The 17,316-nt window shown below is 45.0% G+C and overlaps 1 protein-coding gene across 2 annotated transcripts in view; it reads right to left on the bottom strand.

Annotated features, from left to right (window-relative positions):
* The window catches only part of LOC144178736 (alpha-1,3-mannosyl-glycoprotein 2-beta-N-acetylglucosaminyltransferase-like), a 63,337-nt gene that overhangs the window by 16,252 nt on the left and 29,769 nt on the right, over window positions 1–17,316 (bottom strand). The window contains exons 1-5 of one of the 2 annotated variants that reach the window (XM_077706816.1): window positions 9,776–10,001; window positions 8,974–9,102; window positions 5,741–5,852; window positions 3,370–3,490; window positions 1,352–1,460 (exon numbers count right to left, since the gene is read on the bottom strand). In XM_077706816.1, coding sequence (XP_077562942.1) covers window positions 1,352–1,460; window positions 3,370–3,490; window positions 5,741–5,852; window positions 8,974–9,072 — 441 coding nt within the window. In that variant the 5' untranslated portion in view covers window positions 9,073–9,102; window positions 9,776–10,001. Of the gene's footprint in view, window positions 1–1,351; window positions 1,461–3,369; window positions 3,491–5,740; window positions 5,853–8,973; window positions 9,103–9,775; window positions 10,002–17,316 lie in introns of those variants that run through there. The other variant, XM_077706817.1, reaches the window with a different exon arrangement.

Genomic DNA, 17,316 nt, shown 5'->3' with positions numbered 1-17,316 from the left:
ACTTCGCCACCCACTGCTCTCTGTAGACCCCTCCCCACCCCCCGCCCCACTGCTTTGACTGACCCATTTGAAATGTGCACCTGAGAAACTAAACACAGCTGCTGTGCGAGAGTAATCGCACCTGGTCGCACCTCTCGCCACCAGGTTGCATGAAAAGAGTCTGGAAAACTGGTGTTGAAGTCTCAAAGATTACCAGGCGCATGAAAATTTCGGAGTCCATGCTCGTGCTTATCGCTTTTTTATTTTAAGAGCTTTTGCAATACCCGGAATTCGACCAGAAATGTTCAATTTGTGCGACGAGAATTTGCAATTCTTAAATTTAGCATTTTATCCCACCCCTTGTTCTCAAATTGTCCACCCCTTAAAAATTTCTGGGGAGAACCCTGTCCTATTCAAGACACTGTTAAGTTATTGGCAGTCAGTGACCAGTTGCACAATGACAGTGTTTCTACCCGTGTCTATACGCATATGAAACATTCTTGCACTGAACCTGCCAAATACTTGTGGCGTGGCTGACAGCACTAAAGAGTATGAAGTTCCGTTGTCTAGCATTTAAGTATCACTTCTTACAACCTTGCAATCATTCAATATTTTCTGCTCTTTAATTTTCACATGCTAGCCCTGTGCTCACAAAAACTGAAAAACTGCTTTTAGGTGAACTATTCTCAGTGAAATCATTGCAACAAGCTGTGAACAGACCTAGTTTCGCCTCTATGAGGCTGGCTGTGGATTGAAAGCAAGTGAGCTAACCAAGTGAGCTGATGCTGGCTGCACTGCATTATAATAAGGTAATGGCACTCTCCATAGCAGTGGCAATAACAACACAAGAAAGAGTCCTTCCAAAAAGAAAAAGAAAGAGCAATGATACATCGATGGTCTGTGCGCACGTCCTGAAATGTTACAAACATTTTATTTTGAGAGCTTTGGTTCTTAAATGGAAAATTTTCTATTTTCTATGTGAAAAATTCGTCAAAGCGGAACTGTCTAAAAGAAAGTTGTCCGCTGCAAAAAGTTTTCATGCATTAACTTTTATGCAAGACTAGTGGGAAATTGCAAATATACTTCATAGTAGCGGAAATTCCGCTGAAGCAAACTACCAAATAACTTTAACTTTTAAAATAGAACCATCATATGAAGGAAATAAACATTTCAATACACCACAGCGAGGGCATCCTACCAAGTAATTAGGGTTCCCACTATGGAAACAATAATGCATTCAAGCCCTGTGTTGATCAGTGCATTTCACTCTTCAAATCTAAGCATATGAACCCGTGCATGCGTGGGTGGATGAACGTTTGAAGTATGGTTGGGTATAGACAAGGCATTCCACGCCTAAAACAGGCAGGCATACCTTAATGAGAGTGAGTTGGTCACCATAGTCCAGGATGGCCTTGGTGGTCAATCCGTGGTTGCAATCCTGGCTTACTATGATAGGGAACTGGTGCTTGGAAGGTCGGTACCTGCGCAACAACAGAGCGCGGACATCATGCGAGCTAACGACAAGGGTATACACAATAGTGAACTGAAGTCCAACGTACTAGTTTTTGGCAGTCCCACGGCAAGTGATGCACCTTACAGCGAGGTAAAAGCTCCTAAAAGCACGTCCTTCATCTATAGTTCTGTTGCAAGTCTTGTCACCAGCCCCAGACATTTAGTGAGTACACTGTTTACACTGGGCAGCTAAGTTAGTGTTGCACTGGACCCCGGTCTTGTTTCAAATGCACTACATTAAACAGCTGAGGTTGGTGTGCAAGCTCGTGCCTCATCACGTGAGCAGTGAGTGCGCAGCGGGGGGGCCCACATGACAACCTCCCGTGCACACCGTGTGAGGACAGCCAGCTGGGAGAGTTGGCAGCTACACTGACAAAGCACAATGCTCACAGCAACATATGCAACACCGGCACAGCTGTGCATTACGCGTTCTCACTGTGCATAGTGTGCTTTTTAAGCACGGAACTTTAAAGCATCATTGACATATTAGCATGCACGTCAGTGCCTATGATGCAAAGTTGCCACTGCTTGAGAGGATTCTGCAGTGTCGTCGTTTCAATCAACTCTCACTCTTTTTCCTTCGTACAAATTACACGAATTCCGTGCCAACGAAATCATTCCCTCAGTGAGCATAATGGCTGCGCGGTAGGAGTGCACTCGACCTTTGGTGAGAACGCCAGCTCATTCTTTGCGTATACTGCTCAGCTGGCAATTATCCATTCAAAGGAACAAGGCACTGCATCCACCCTCTGTCCATGGTGCAGCGCTGCCACCTATTGCATCTTTGTCGAAGCTTTTCCTTCCCCTAACTATTGGTATTCCCGTTACACGGTGTGAAGCTTTCAGCTTTGAAGCCACTCTCCATGAAGTAGTTGAACACCTTTCTTTTTTATCTGTTGCAGCCATTTTTCATCCCTTTCATACCTGTGTGCTTAATCTACCTTTCACCTCTCTTTCACCAGTTGTTGCAACTGCTTTGGGCAGCAAAAAGAACCAAAATTGCTATCTCTGCAGATTCATTTGTTTCAGAAGTGCAAAACATTCAACTGCGGAATAGAGCAGTGGCTTTCCCAATTCCATGCACAAGAGGGCACAGTACTGAAAGGGTTTATTATAATTATTGCCGCATGGTTAACTCGTGTGACTATGTGTGGTACAGTGCAACAAAACGCAGATGCAGACGGAAGAAATGCGTCAACGCACTAATAGCTGATGCCTATCGTGTTAGCACGACGACGTGTTTTCTAGTCTGTTTTAATGTTCCGTTGCACTGTACCTCAAATGCAGAAAACTGAAACTCTCCCAGAAACTTAATGCCTAATAACACACAGGGGTACAAGAACAGGAAGATATATACCATGATGGAGGTATTAAACAAGAAATTGGGGGAAGGGAGGGAGAACAGACGTGAAAAGTGAAAAAAATTGGTGTGGTTGGAAATCTATGGAAAAGGTTTTTGTCCTGCAGTGGACATAATAGGCTGATGATGATGATAATGAAAGAAACTCAGTCAACCTGATACTTTAGTGTTCGACTCGTGCTTCTGCACCTAGTAACAATAAAACTAATAAGCAAAGCAAACGGTTGAACTTGAAGCACTTTTAACACCATGCACCCCGACAGGCAAGGTGTCAGGTGGAACAAGCACACCCCAGCTTGTGGTTACCAAACTAAAGAAGTAAATTCCTGAAGCCACACTAAACCTTTTTCCCGTACAACATACTGCAACTGTGAGAGGCTTGTGGTGGCAGTTCTTTGCACTTATGACTCTCAGATGTGTAACGCAATCAGCGACAATTCTTAGGTTGAGACCTTTAAAGCTGCCGAAAGCTTCAAAAGCAATCCGCACAACAACAACCAGTGAGGTGCAACACTTACTGCAGTAGCTGGTCGATGGGGCGCTTCACTGTTACTCTGTTGCATGCAAAGAGCAGGACGGCGATGACCGGAGCGTCCTTGGGGGGTTGGCCCTGAGTGTCATTTCGAGCTTGAAGAAGCTCTGGAGAACAAGAAACATCGCCACACCATGAAGGGTCACGTGAAAAGGGGGAAAAAAAATCGTTTCTTCTTCTACATTACTCCTAGCCTATGCCCGATTCAAAGTGTTAAGAATACAATTTTCACATGAAACCTTCTTGTTACTCTGTCACATTAGAAGACAAGTGGTGCAGGGACAAACAGAATATGATAAGGAGGTGCTCTGAAATAACAAGCAGCTATTTGTATCCAAGCTGAATGTGTTCATCAAATACAAGCTGTAAATGAAAAGGGAGAAAATATTCACTCCCAATAAAAGTGCACAAAAGACAGAAAAAGTTGCTTAAAAACCTAAAAAAACACAATGCTTGTACAATGTTGTGCAAAGATCAGGTGTGTAGGCTTGTACAATGTTGTGCAAAGATCAGGTGTGTAGGATGAGGTGTGTCTGTTAGTTTGAAAGTTGGCAAAAAGTGTACTTACTGTCCAGGCCTAAAAATTTTTGCTTCATCAAGACACTACTGCTGGTACGTGGAAATTAGTTGCATCAAGCTGCGAGTGCCGCAAAGCTTTAGCCTCTTTAAAAGCTCACATGGCATCGCTTACCTAGGACCAGTTACAACAATAAATTGAAAGTCCACGTGCACGTCGGCTCCTAAAAGCTAACCAGCAGGGTGTAACTAAAAGGCATCTAGGGAAAAGTCACCGTCATTTCAAATTTCCCACAACTTTGAAATTCATTGCTGCATCTGAGTAAAACCAGTTTTTACGTTGGACCACAAGATCAGAGGATTTTTCTTTGTGTGTGGAAACAGACAAAAGCAGCCAGATGCACATAGATGGTGGTGTCATTCTATGCAGACCTCAGAAATGTCACGACAACTGACCGCACTTAAGCCTGCTAATGTGGCCTCGCGATACGAAATCTCAAAATCCATGGTCAGCATACAAAGATGGCAACACAGTCTGCAAGCATCCCATGCCTCAGTTCACGTGAGCGCTGCCAAAAACTACCATTTCAAGCCAGTAAGTATGAGATCTTTGCCTGCTGTTGACAGGAGTGGCCAGCCTTCCACTTTCGCGACGAAAACGAACATGCAAATTGGGCAGCTGAACTCCCACCAAGCCCATGAAAATAAGCTGCTCCACACGATCCATCCCGTTTTTAAGGACTAAATTCTCGTCCTTGAAAGTCGCATTACTGTCAACAGTTGCACTCGGATGACTACAATTCCTGCAATAAGTACAACAGGTCAATGCTGAGTTGGTACCAATGCAGGCCAGATTCGTTTCACATCATTTTTCGGAGGGACGACACTGCCTTTTCTTTGGATGCCAAAGACAAATTCAAAGACCCCTGCAGTTGCTACAACTGGGAAAAAGGGTAATCGGGGTTCCACTGTAGAGTTTGTGAAAGATCGACCAAACGTGACTGTTTCTGGGGGCATGGCATCAAGCCATGTTGTGGGCTCATCCCTAACATAAACATAAATCGAACATAAAACAACGAATGCAGAATAGCAATTAGTATGGCCGACTTTGTCGAAGTTCAAAAACATTGGTGACTCCAAAAGATGATACACCACTTACTTTAAACCCTGTCTCTCCTTGTGTGGCTTGAAAGACTAATTTCAGGGTGTTAGCTTGAAGACTTTAGTTAGTACGATTTACCCGCACACAGAACCGACAAGGCTTCGCATTACGATTATTATTGTTGCTGTAATTATTATTACTACGGCTAATTTTAGAGTTAGGTGTGGCAACAAGTTTATGCAACAAGACAGTGTATCTTGGATCTCGAGAAGCCAATCTGAGATGTTCTCAAAAGCTTTCCCTTCGAGTTTCAGCTGATGTTCTTGGAAGCTATGCCCAAACGGCTGCACAAACTTGTGAAAAGTGCTACAGCCCACAGGACAATTCATTTCAGCATTCGAATTATAAACCCCTGTGGCGCAATATTAAAATTGATCTTTTTTTTTTAATTTTGCCTTTTTACTTTTTGAGTTATCAGAAGTTTAAATAGGCAGCGACTTTCCAGGCCCCCTCTGCAACTGACTAACATTTACAGCCACGACATGATGGCACCACTCCTCACAACTTACCCAACATCAGCCAATGATGGTAGTTGTGGCAGCACTAACACCTTCCCATTATTAGTGGCTCGTATGCTTTTATATAAACCATCTCCACCCATCTTTTTTTTTTAAACAACAATGCGACGAAGGTGACCATAGTTTCAACGACGTGAAAACGGTAACCATGAACAACTCACTTTCTTTTAGCTCTCGCAGGCTGCTGAGTAGCTTTGCATTTGCTCGACCTTGTTCGACAAGCTCTTGTTCTAGTTGGTCCAGCTGAACTTGAATTTTCCCAGGGCGAAAAACCTGAAGAAAGAGGTCATTGCAGGCACTTAGAGTACAGTTCGCACTTCAAAAAGAAAAATGAAGGCTTATTTTAATTGATGCAAAGCGTATGCAACAGCTGTGCAATTGCAGTGTCTCACAGAATTGTGTTGAACTGAATTCTATAATTCCACTCACCCCTCCCCTGTTGCCACTTTAAAAAATGAAAACTATTTCGACGTTTCGGACGGGTACCAAGACGTACCGTATTTACTTTACTTGCATAATGATCGCACTCGCGTAATGATCGCACTCCTGAAGTTTGTCGTCAAAGTTCAATTTTTCTATTTCCTGCGCAATGAACGCACCCTGAACTAGCCGCAGCAATATGCCGTATGTGTACAAAGTCTAGCTGATAATGGTTGTTTGTACCTTTCCCTATCGAAGAGGACATGGCTACGTAATTGCACAGACTTTCTGATATTAGTGATATCAGCAAGCACGTGCTCAATATTGATGAGGAAGAAACTCTCACTAAATGCACATAATGTACTCACAAGACAAAAGAAAAAAAAAATGCGCTCAGGCTGCTGCGTTGGCAGCCATGTCTGTTTTGATATCCTGCACTGTGACAGTGGCAGCCACTTATTGGTCAAACTGTTGTAAATCGCAGAAAACTCGTTCCAGCGCGTTCCCTAATTCAATAAAACACTGCATTTTGCGTCGCTTTGCAAAGCGGCTGGCGGCGGTGTGGAAGTTAATTATTAAGTTTCTATTTGTTACTTTAAGTTCATGAGACCTATCGTAAAAATTGACAACTTGCTTGTGTTCTCTTGCTCAAAAATTTTTTGCGAAAACTTTACCCCGCGTAATGAATGCACCCTAAATTTGCAGCAATTTTTTTTTAGTGTGATCATTACACGAGTAAATACGGTACGTGTGTGCGTGTGTGTATATACACATGCATGCACACAAAGGCAGCAACTGCCACTGAAAAAAAATTAACAGTGCCTAATGACTTTTTTCACTGTTAAAAAATCTTTCCCAATACTCCTTAGTTTGACGTGCACCTAAACCTTGGCAAGCAGCTGTTCTTTTTTTAGCACCATGTTTCTGGTTCCCACCAGAGTTGCCACCATTGCAAGAACGAAATCCACCAAACAAAAAATGGAAGCGAGCAACAGATCCGTTCTACATATTGCGAATACGTGAAAGTAAGGCATTTCATTTCACAGAACAGATTTTGACCTTTTGGTAATTATCCTGTCGGCGAAATACAGTTCGGAAGACAGGTTCATTGATGGACAAAAGTTGGCATTTATACTTAGCACAAAATGTTGTTATTCTGGGGAAACAATGGAGCAGTGCATCACTCTTAAGAAATGGTTAACATATGGCTGGAACTCTCATACAGCAAAACATAAAAACAAGGTGGGAAAGAGAAATACAGGAAAATAAAGGCCACAAGGAGGGAACGGTTCACACTGAAAGTTGTTAGGGCCATTGCCAAGGTAATACCTCTGTCACAAGCAAATCTAATGACACAGTGAATTAACTTAACTGTAAATGCCATTTTGTGCTACACCAGAATACTGAATGACATTTGGCACAAATGGCATTTGGTGATTGGATGAGTTCAGGGCACACATTCGAATTAGCTTCCAAACCGAGTGAGTAGCCTCGACAGCAGTGGTCCATCACTAAACAAGGAAGTTAAATAATAAACTGTAACGCACTGTATCTAAAACCTACCAGTAAATCAAAATTTTTTGCTGAACGTCTTTATACAGCAAGGAATACAAACTACAACTTTGCAAAGCTCTGTCATGGTTGTTGCTAACCATCACGAATTTGTTGCTTACTTGTCTCGGCTTGTGATGCAAATACCACTCAGAACAGAGGCACACTTTTTTTCTTACAGGAAGATCATTTATTTTGGTTTAAAAAATAAGAGGCTTAAAAACTTCATGGATGCATTTACATTTTTATCGTGTAATTCTAGAAGTTTCTTAATTGCCACTGCTATCATAATCAAATGACATTTCTTTCACCGTGTAGACCCGTACGGCCAATTCAAATGTCATTGGCAGCTGATGTCTTTCACTTTGAATGACATTAAATTAGCCGTGTGACTGTGATGTAAGGCACGAGATCTTTGTCAATTTAAACCACACATGCATACACCAAAAAGAATATGTTTGTAAACAGTCAATTATACGATTCATTCCATTTACATTGTTGTCGGTAACTAAACGGTAAACATTAAAGGTGCTCACACCATGACACTAAGAAAAAATCAATAAGGTGCATTTTAGTGGAGGGCTGCGAAATAATTTAAACCATGTAAAGTAGCTGTAACATCTGCCGAAATCTAGACACGCCACCATTTTCGTGTGTCGTCCTGGTCTCAAAATGGCTGCTACAGCCACTGATTTCAGTTTTATCTCTTATTTATCTCCTTGCCACACTTAACTACACTTCTTTATCCCCATTAACACTTCTGTATTTGCAAACAACTTATGGACTGCTAAGGAAAGGGAACATTTTATAATGGAATGAAGAATGCACTTTTTCTTGAGACAAGCATCACAGCCATTAATTCTGAGCCTCTGGTGAAGATCATGCCATTCTTCGTAACACGAGAATAATGGCCAATTCAGGGCTGATAATCGTATAAGCTCCACCTGTCACTGCTCTTTTGCAAAAAATGTGGTTGACGATGGGCGATTTTTTTAGGTATCATATGCATGAAAAGTAAAGAAAGGACCTCCCATTTGTTTAGCTTGTGTGGGAAGATCTGTGGGCATCTGCTATTGCAACAAAAAATGTGCACTCAACTGCAAACCAAGTTTCTATTGACGCAAAAATGTACGCTTCTTGTGCTTCTAAAAGTAGCATCCATTTCATCTTGTTGGTACGTAGTCATGCGTCGAAGTTACAAAATTAATGCAATGAGCCGGCAAGAGTCCTGCTTGCCCGCTAGCCTTCGTACTTGCATTCTTAAAAATCAGCCCATCTCATAAAAACATTAACTACATCAACTCCATTTCTGAATTACATCAGCAGTATTTTGGTTGGCGTTCGACAACAGTGGTGCATGCACTATAATCATCAGCGTGACATTTTACTCACTGTGTTCCAAATGAAACCAAGCAAATCTTACCTTCCCTGTCAATGGCCGCTGAAGAAACAAAATGTATGTTATGCCTCCCCATGTTAGAAATGCAAGTGAAACAAATAAAAGGAAGTTGCTTTTACGCATTGCAACATAGCAATTTCCTCCAGGTCATAGCTGAAAGAGAAAGGGAAAAGATGTCGAATCAGTCGCACTCCAAAGGAAACCACTTCAAACTCGATGCGGTGCCCCAGCGAGATGAGGCAATTTATTTCTAGTAAATGTTGCAAATTCCTTCCTGGTTTCACCAGGCCACTCTTAAAGGCGAGCGACTTAAACGATTTCGCTACAAACGAGTAAACCTACCAGGAAGAGTTAATCTATCGAGCTCTACACCTCAGTGAAGTACGACGTTACTTCCTCACTAGTTACTAAACGAAAACAAGCAGCATGCAGTGACGATGTCTGGCTTCGCCGCGTGTGATAGCGTGCAACAGTTATTTCCACGCGTTTCTCTCAAGGCTGCGTGGAGATGGCCAGCAACACAAACTGCCACGTCTAATGTGCCACAACGGTTGCGAAAGATAAGACAGTTGAAAGAAGTGAGCCTTATGCCGGTCACGATACGGAAGGCCCGTGGGTTCAAGGGCAATAAGCAATCCTACGATTCCGATTGACGGATTCCGCCTAGGCCGCAGCAGTCGACAGAAAGCTGGCAAACAAGCACGTTCGTGTCACCAGGTCCTGTTTGCACAGGCTCAACTACACGAGACCATCAATACGCGGAACCGCGGCGTAAACGAGCGACTGCGCGATGTTCGCAAATAGACGTGCGCTCAGCGCTGCTTACCGATACTCGGGAGTCCGTTTCGTCGGCAGCCTCACTTCGGACTAGCAAGGCCGCCTGTGGAATGCGCGGCGGCTCACAGCAACCTCATCGCGTAAACAAACCCGCTACCGCTGAATTGGTAAAACTATCTGACAGTAAGGCAGATTAAAAAAACAAACCAGTCACATCGGCCCCAAGGCTACGACAAAATCATGACGACGAGTAACGCCCCCTATCACCGACGGACTACACGTAGAATAAAATTTCAGAGTTGCTTGCTGGTTGGAGCGAAACGGCCCGCTTTCAGCGGGAAGTTCACATGCGGTCTACGGCGCTCGAATGTTCACGAAAGCGCGCATGTTTACCACGCAAAGAGCTTGGGTTACGTGGTCGGTACAAAAATATTGATTAATATATTTCTGCTTCGAGGTAGTAAGCGCAAAAATAAATGCGGAAACGAACTTGGGCCCTTGCACGTGTGCTCGCATTCCCTCGTTTTTCCGCACACCGGAGATTTGGCTGACCTATTTTGATCTCTGCTGGAACCAAGCAGTTTAAGAAAGAAAAATGTTACTTTTTTAAGGAGGAGGAGGAGGTAGCCTTTATTGTGGCAGGAAGACTGTACGTCAAGTGGGGGAAGTGGGAGTAGAAGGTGGGGTGTTTGTAGCTTGTTAAATGCTGACAGTTCGACGCAAAACGGGCTCCTTGAGAAGGCTGGAGAGGCCGCGTGGGGTGAGGAAAGCAGGCTCACGACTCCACTGCTCACGCTAGTATAGTGCCTATTCTAGGCACTATAACGCTAGACCGCTTTTTAGAGAAAAGTGTGCAATTAAGGCAGCATGGAGGGTTCCAGTGTACGAAGGAAGAGGATGTATTTGGAGGAGGCTTCAAGATTCTATAGCGCGCGAACTTCGGACAGTGCCAAATTAGTTTCTGGAGAGAACGGACATCGAGGCGGTAGAGACTGGGTGTACCATTTACGGAAGATCTCGAGTAAGCCAAGCATTGGCAAACTATTGGTTTATGAAAATTTCTGCTGATCTTGGGAGCGAGGGCAGAGCGGATAAAAAGCCGGTTAGAGTTAGGGCCTTGAGGCGTTTTTTTTTTTTTTTTTTCCCTTTTTGTAGCATAGAAGCTGCATCGCGGGTGGTAATGTCTCAGTAGGTGGATAAGCTAAGTCGGGTAGCAGCGGAGGACTAGAGGTTATAAACTCCCGTGCAGACGAGTGGGCTGCTTGCTCCCCGATGATGACTCGTCGTGTCCAGTAGGTGATCAGTCGATGCGAACATGAATGCCGCTAGAGACTGATGAAGGATTTTGTTGGCGATGGTATTGGTCGACTTGGGACTTTTTAGACTTTGTAGGGCTTCGAAAGAGTCCGTCAGGATGCGTATCTCATACTATCTGGGAAGGCACGATTCACGAAGGAGTGAAAGTCAAACATGAGGTAGTCTATGCATGGCCAGAGTCATTCAATGCTTTACTGGTCACGAAACTTCGGCGCTCGCTTCATATAGGGACCGCGCGCGCCACTACAGGCGCCACCGCCGCACGAAGGTCATCCAGCCGCCGCGCGTGCGGCGTATTTGCCAGCTCTTGGCGTGCAAACGCTCGCTGCTTTTGGTGTCTGCGCGCTGATTAAGTGTGTTTTTTTTCGTAGTAGTTAGCGATGAATAGTCCAGTAGTTGTGTTTATCACCTGCCTTCAATGGGGTTTTATTTTTCGAAGTAAGTTACCGTAGACTTCGGCCGCGAACGGCAACGGCTTCTGTGTGCTCTGGCACAAGCGCTGCGCCGTCGTGTTTACGGATTTTTAAATCTATATTGCTTCTTTTTTTAAAGCAAAGTTGTAAATACCACACATACGTACGTAGCTGTGTAGTGACGGACTGCTGCGGGCCTATCGATAATACAATAAAAAACTGAAAGAAACCAAGTACGCGTCGTTCAGACTACGCTTAATGAATCCGTTGATTGCTATGTAATGCACATAACGCTAAAAGAGATAGCCCAATAGTATTGTAGTTTCAATGAGTGGGTACATACTTGAGAACACCTAAAAACGCTGCAGAAACGCGAAGGATCAAAACACGAAGAGATATATGTTACTCCATGTGTCTTTCTGCTTCCACGCTTTGCAATCCTTGCAAAAACAGGAAGCGAAAAAAGAACAATGAAACTGATTATATCACATGCAACGAAAAATTTCTATGTTACGAAGGGAGACAAAAGAGCGTGGTCCAGCGTACAAAAATTTATTTTTTTTCGCGCTGCGATGTGCAGCACACTGAGGAAACAGAATATTGCCACGTAGCCAAGAACGACGCAAAGCTTTTCTGAACGCAGCGAGCTAGCGATCTCCTGCACTACAAAAGACTAGAATTAAACACAAACGTCTAAGAAGCAGTCCGCAGTGTGACGTGAGCAGATGAACGTCGATAAAGTGAGTTGCGCGGCGTTTGCTATGCATGCATTACTCTTGGAACGTTATTAATTTCAGATCCATGGAAATAGGATCGAGAGCATTGTCGAAGAAACAAAAAATCAAGTTAGCGACAAGGTGGCACCCTTTCCATATCAAACAATATTGCCCGATGGGACGTACGACAAAAAGAGCAAACGGGCGCTCCGGTTGAAACGCCAGATAAGAAACCGGAATCGGCCTCGCACGGTTACAAAACAAACAAAACGAACCCTAAGGGATAATTCGCGGAAATATGAAAAGTAAAAGCACAAGGATGTCCCAAAGCTTTTTTACACGCGAGCCTGAGCGCAAGGTAATACAAGTTTACAAACAGGTAATGAAGCACCGCTACAACCTGACTGATATGACAAAAATCCGGCTTTAAGTTAGCTTTGTACAATTCTAGGCCCACGATGCTCTCAAAAGGGTACATTGCTTTTTCCATTCTCACACACAGTGCATTTCCACACACTGTTGCACACTTATAATAGAAGCTGAAATCTCCCGTTGCTTGCCTTGTAATGTCACCCCTCCATTTCGGACACAGCTGCCCGTCGCTCGGTCAACAGAACAAGGAAAAATTTTCTGTGGTATCGTTGTACAAGGAACGACATCCCGGGACGCAACACATGTTCGGCATCGTCGTTGCACTAGTTAAGTCGCATCACAAGAGCGCGATATGCACGTTACATTTTTTTCCCCCCCACAAAACAAACACAACTCGCCGCGGCTCCGCCGTTCGAGCCAGCGCAACGCCGCCCGAGGAGTGACCTCAGTTAGGGTGCCTTGATGCGCGCCCGCTCCGCTGAGGGTGAGGACCAGGGTGTCGAACCGGAATTTTTTCGGGTTCGGTTCGGGTTCGGGTTCAAGCCTTTCGGGTTCGGTTCGGGTTCAGTTCCAGAGCACCATTCCGTTCCGGTTCGAACCGGTTCGAACCGGTTCAAATGGGTTCAAACGGGTTCGAAGAAAAAAAGCAGGCGTGTTTTTTTCTGTTAATTTTTTTGTGCTCGTTTTTCGTTTCCTTATCAATGCGGCATAAAACCAAGTCATAATGGATGTTTCTTTGTGAAAATATTTTGCCTTGGCCAAACTAAAGCGACCCTGGAACACTTTTTTCAACTTTTATCTAAATGCTTGCAGAAAGTAGTCAACCAACACATCCTGTACTTAGATTAGGGGTCGCAAAGTGCCTCAGCCAAAAATTACTGCACTCTCCTCATCAGATAACTTTGAAATTTGCTTAAAATATTTTTCTCTCCTTCCCCGTCTTGGCGTTCTTCGACCGCTGAATGACATCATTACAGCGGTGTAGCGGCTATTTGCCGGCTTTCCTTAAATTGCAGAATAGAATGCATTTCACAGTAAAAAGAAAGCCACAAAAGCGAAGCAGAAACGGAAGCTGCATCCGCAGCGACTAGGAAATCACGCACTGATGCTGTGTGCTGGCAATTGCTATAGTTCTCGCAGTGCTTCCAGATGCGCAGAAGGGTGAAAGCGTTTATCGAAAGTGTTGATTTGTTTTTATTTATTTATTTATTTATTTATTTATTTATTTATTTATTTATTTATTTATTTATTTATTTATTGCAGGGTTTAACGCGCAGACGCAACGCAGACGACGAGGCGCGCCGTAGTGGAGGGCTCCGGATTAATTTTCGACACCTGGGGATCTTTAAAGTCCTCCGAAATGTCGTACACACGGACGTTTTCGCTTTTCGCGCCGATCAGAAAAGCGGCCGCGCGGCTGGGAACCTAACCCGCGTCTGTGTGCTCAGCAGCGCAACGCCTTAGCCACTGAGCCACCGCGGCGAGTTTATCTAAAGTCTTCAATAGCTCCTTTAACTGTACAAGCTACTGCAAAACCTTTTCTATGGTAGTTTTACGAGTATGTGGCGCCCCCGCCCCCTCCCCAATTTTCGTTGGCGGCTAAGTTCGTGTCCCTGCCAGGCTCGGTGTGAAAGAAACATTGTGCACGGCTGGCGAATAAACACCGATGAGCAGAGCTGCTCGCGGTCAGTCACCGTGCCACCAGCACGCTTCGGGTCGTCACTCGGGGGGGGGGGGCACTACGACCCTCCCACGTTCCCGAATGCGGGCCAAATCGTGACAGATAGGTCAACGATTACAACAATAACTGAAGCTAAACAAAAGGTTCGTTGGGGCACTTAGGGCACTATTTGTATGAATGTGAAAGCATTGCTGTTTATGGCCGCAAGTTTACCTTTATTAATTTATGTTCGTTCATTTTCATGATTTAATTTTATTTTATACTTGGCTTATACAACGGCAATTTTATACACCACAGTTCTTGAGGAAACAAGAAATATGGCAGACGATTACGGTAGTCTCTAATGCGAAATTTGAGCGCAGCGCGAACTGTAGTCTTCTCGGCCACGGCGCATAGCTACTGTGTCTTAGGGAGTGATCGCGTCCACAACAAATGCACGACGGCATGCGGTATACTCTGTCGTTATCTCGTAAGGCGTTGCTGCCGTGGAGCATGTCTCGCGCGGTCTGGAAATTTCGCCCTCCCCTCCCACTTTCGCCATACTTTCGTCCTCCGCTTTCCTGCTCGCTCTAGCTTCGGTGGCGTCTTCGTTCTCTCGGTTACAACGAGGCCGACGCTGAGAAACTACGCAAAACCACAGGAGCAGGCGCTTAAGGGCTGCGCTCTAACGCATGACGCTTCAGAGCCACCGCTGTGCGCCCTGTGATCCACTCCCTTCGCCGACCGGTGACTGGCCGCACATCGTCTCCAAATAATCCGTCCTCGCCACAGTCTTCTCGAAGGCGAACATGTACCCTCCTGGCCAGCGGGCAGCTCTCCGGTGCCTCCAGCGCCTCCCCCATCAGTGCATCCTAACCAGAATCTTCCGGCAATGAGCAGCCTCCCTGCAGGCAGCCTTTTGCCTCGACCTACTAAGCACACGACCCGCCCGTCCACAATCGTTTTTGGTACCCTGAAGTGTCGCCGTAATGGGGCATTTCGCGTCTCCCCCCCCCTCCTCCCCCCCCCCGGCAGCTCGTGACGGGCCGCCCCTCGTCCCCAAATCATGCATCCTCACCAGAATGGAATGTTCTGCCTGGCAGGCAGGCAGGCAGGCAGGCAGGCAAGCAGGCAGGCAGGCGGGCAGGTAGTTTACTGGCAAACGGGCTGTCTCTTTGGCGGGCAGGAGATGGTACGCGCCCGCCATCTTTTTTTGGATCGATCAAATGTTACGCACGCACGCACGCACGCACCCCTATTTTCGCACAATGAAACAAAAATATGCATTGTAAATAAATCGGTTGGTCTGCTACGCTTTTCATCTACCCCAAGTTTCAACGGCGCTTTAGCTTTAACATGAAAGGATTGGCAGTGCTAGAAGTAGAAAACAGTCCGGCGTCGGCGTTAATTTCTGACGGCCAAGTGTGGCAGGTGGCATTTAGAGCAATTTCTTTCTGCTTATCTTTTATATGCTAACAGAGCTGTTGGAAAGAAAGAACGGCTATAAAGGCTCATTGGACGACGTGTATAGGACGGCATTGGATAGGGAACCACCGGAGATATGAACTTTCTAATGGCCCTTCAGCGACCGGAGACAGCGATTGGGCTCTAGGAGCGATAATAGCCAAGTGAAGTCACAAGCAGCAGTAATGATCACTTGTAGAGAGAGAGAGAGAAACTGAAGTTTAATTAAATTGAGGCAAAGGTTCAGAGAGGCGTCCTCATTCGAGGGGGCCGAATCGACAGCCGTTTCCATCAAGAGCAACTGATCTTGAAGGCCGGAACTGGTCATGGCTTTCTCCCAAATCTCTATGGAAACGTGGAGGTTGGGTGGATCTACGGTACACTTGTCGCAGCCGCCTACTGTGTGTATGAGGTTCCTAGGCTCTCCACACAAGCGACGAAATTGAGAGAGCTGTGTCCCGTCAAAGAGGTGGAGTCTGGTGGTGTGTGGGAAGGAGTATGCCCGCAGGGCGCGGAGTAATCTTTCCTGGTTAATCGGTAGCGATTTGTGCTGGGAGGAGTACGTTCTACGGAAGAGGCTATAGTTCTGAGTAACCTCCTGGTCTGTGACTGCAGGATGCATGCACTCAGGCCCGGCTTCATCAGCTGGCTAAACGGGTCAAATCTCGAGCCACGAGGTTGGTGATCTTGTTTGCCGGATATGCCAGTATGAGCTGGTGCCCATACAATCGTGACTGTCTCGTTGGCGGTCTCCGATTGATCATTGGAAGTGCTGTAAGATGCAATCGATCGTTGGCAAAGTTGGGCCACGCCTGCTAAGACTCTGTTATAAGAGTTTTGGCGCCGCTTCCTTAGCTTGAAGGGGGCTGTGTTCGGGGGTTGAGATGCTACACCTGTGGGAGGCTGCAGAACGGTAGCACAAAGAAAGAGAAGGTATTGAAGAATGCTATCGGACGTCTCTTGCATCAAACCAGTTGATCGTTCCTCCCTTTTTTTTCTTTCAGCTTAGTTTCTTTCCAACTGTCGCACCTCATATATATACACGTTTTGAAAATCCTTTGATGAATATAAAATACGCATTAGGCTATTAGTTATTAACTTTAGTGCGAGATGGTAATTTTAATATAGAAACAACATAACAGCGCAATACGGGCATAAAGAAAGAATTTTTATAGCGTTCAGCTGGTCGTCACATAACTTTGCGGCTACTTTGTGCTAGACAAAATTTCGTGATTGGTCGAGAAGGAGAATGCTGCAAAATGTCGAAATGCCAAAGACCCCAAAGATATCATGTGTGGTCCCACCGTCTAATCTGCCTTAACTGACTCGCTAGTTCCTGAAATCCAAATTAATCAACACACCAGTCCAACTAATCCACATTAGCTCATTCACTCACCAAACTAATCCACCCCAGTCTACCCCCTAACCCGCATTAATCGACTTAAATCCATCCGCCTTTAAAGTTTAAGGCTGAGCAGATTCAAGATAACATAAAAAATGCTATCAAATATAGTTTAAAAGTGGAAATTAGAATCCCCCTTTTTTATATCTCATGAGAGAGAGAGAGAACGCGTGTTCTCTTAGAGCAGTAACCAAATGACAGAACGGCACTGTATACAAGCAGAAGTGAAGTTAATTTTGAGTACTA

The sequence above is a fragment of the Haemaphysalis longicornis genome, unplaced genomic scaffold (assembly GCF_048455015.1).
Source record: "Haemaphysalis longicornis isolate Haplotype H1 unplaced genomic scaffold, Haemaphysalis longicornis Haplotype H1 scaffold_4, whole genome shotgun sequence".
Taxonomy (NCBI): Eukaryota; Metazoa; Arthropoda; class Arachnida; order Ixodida; family Ixodidae; genus Haemaphysalis; species Haemaphysalis longicornis.
This window is presented reverse-complemented; position numbering and strand designations above follow the sequence as displayed.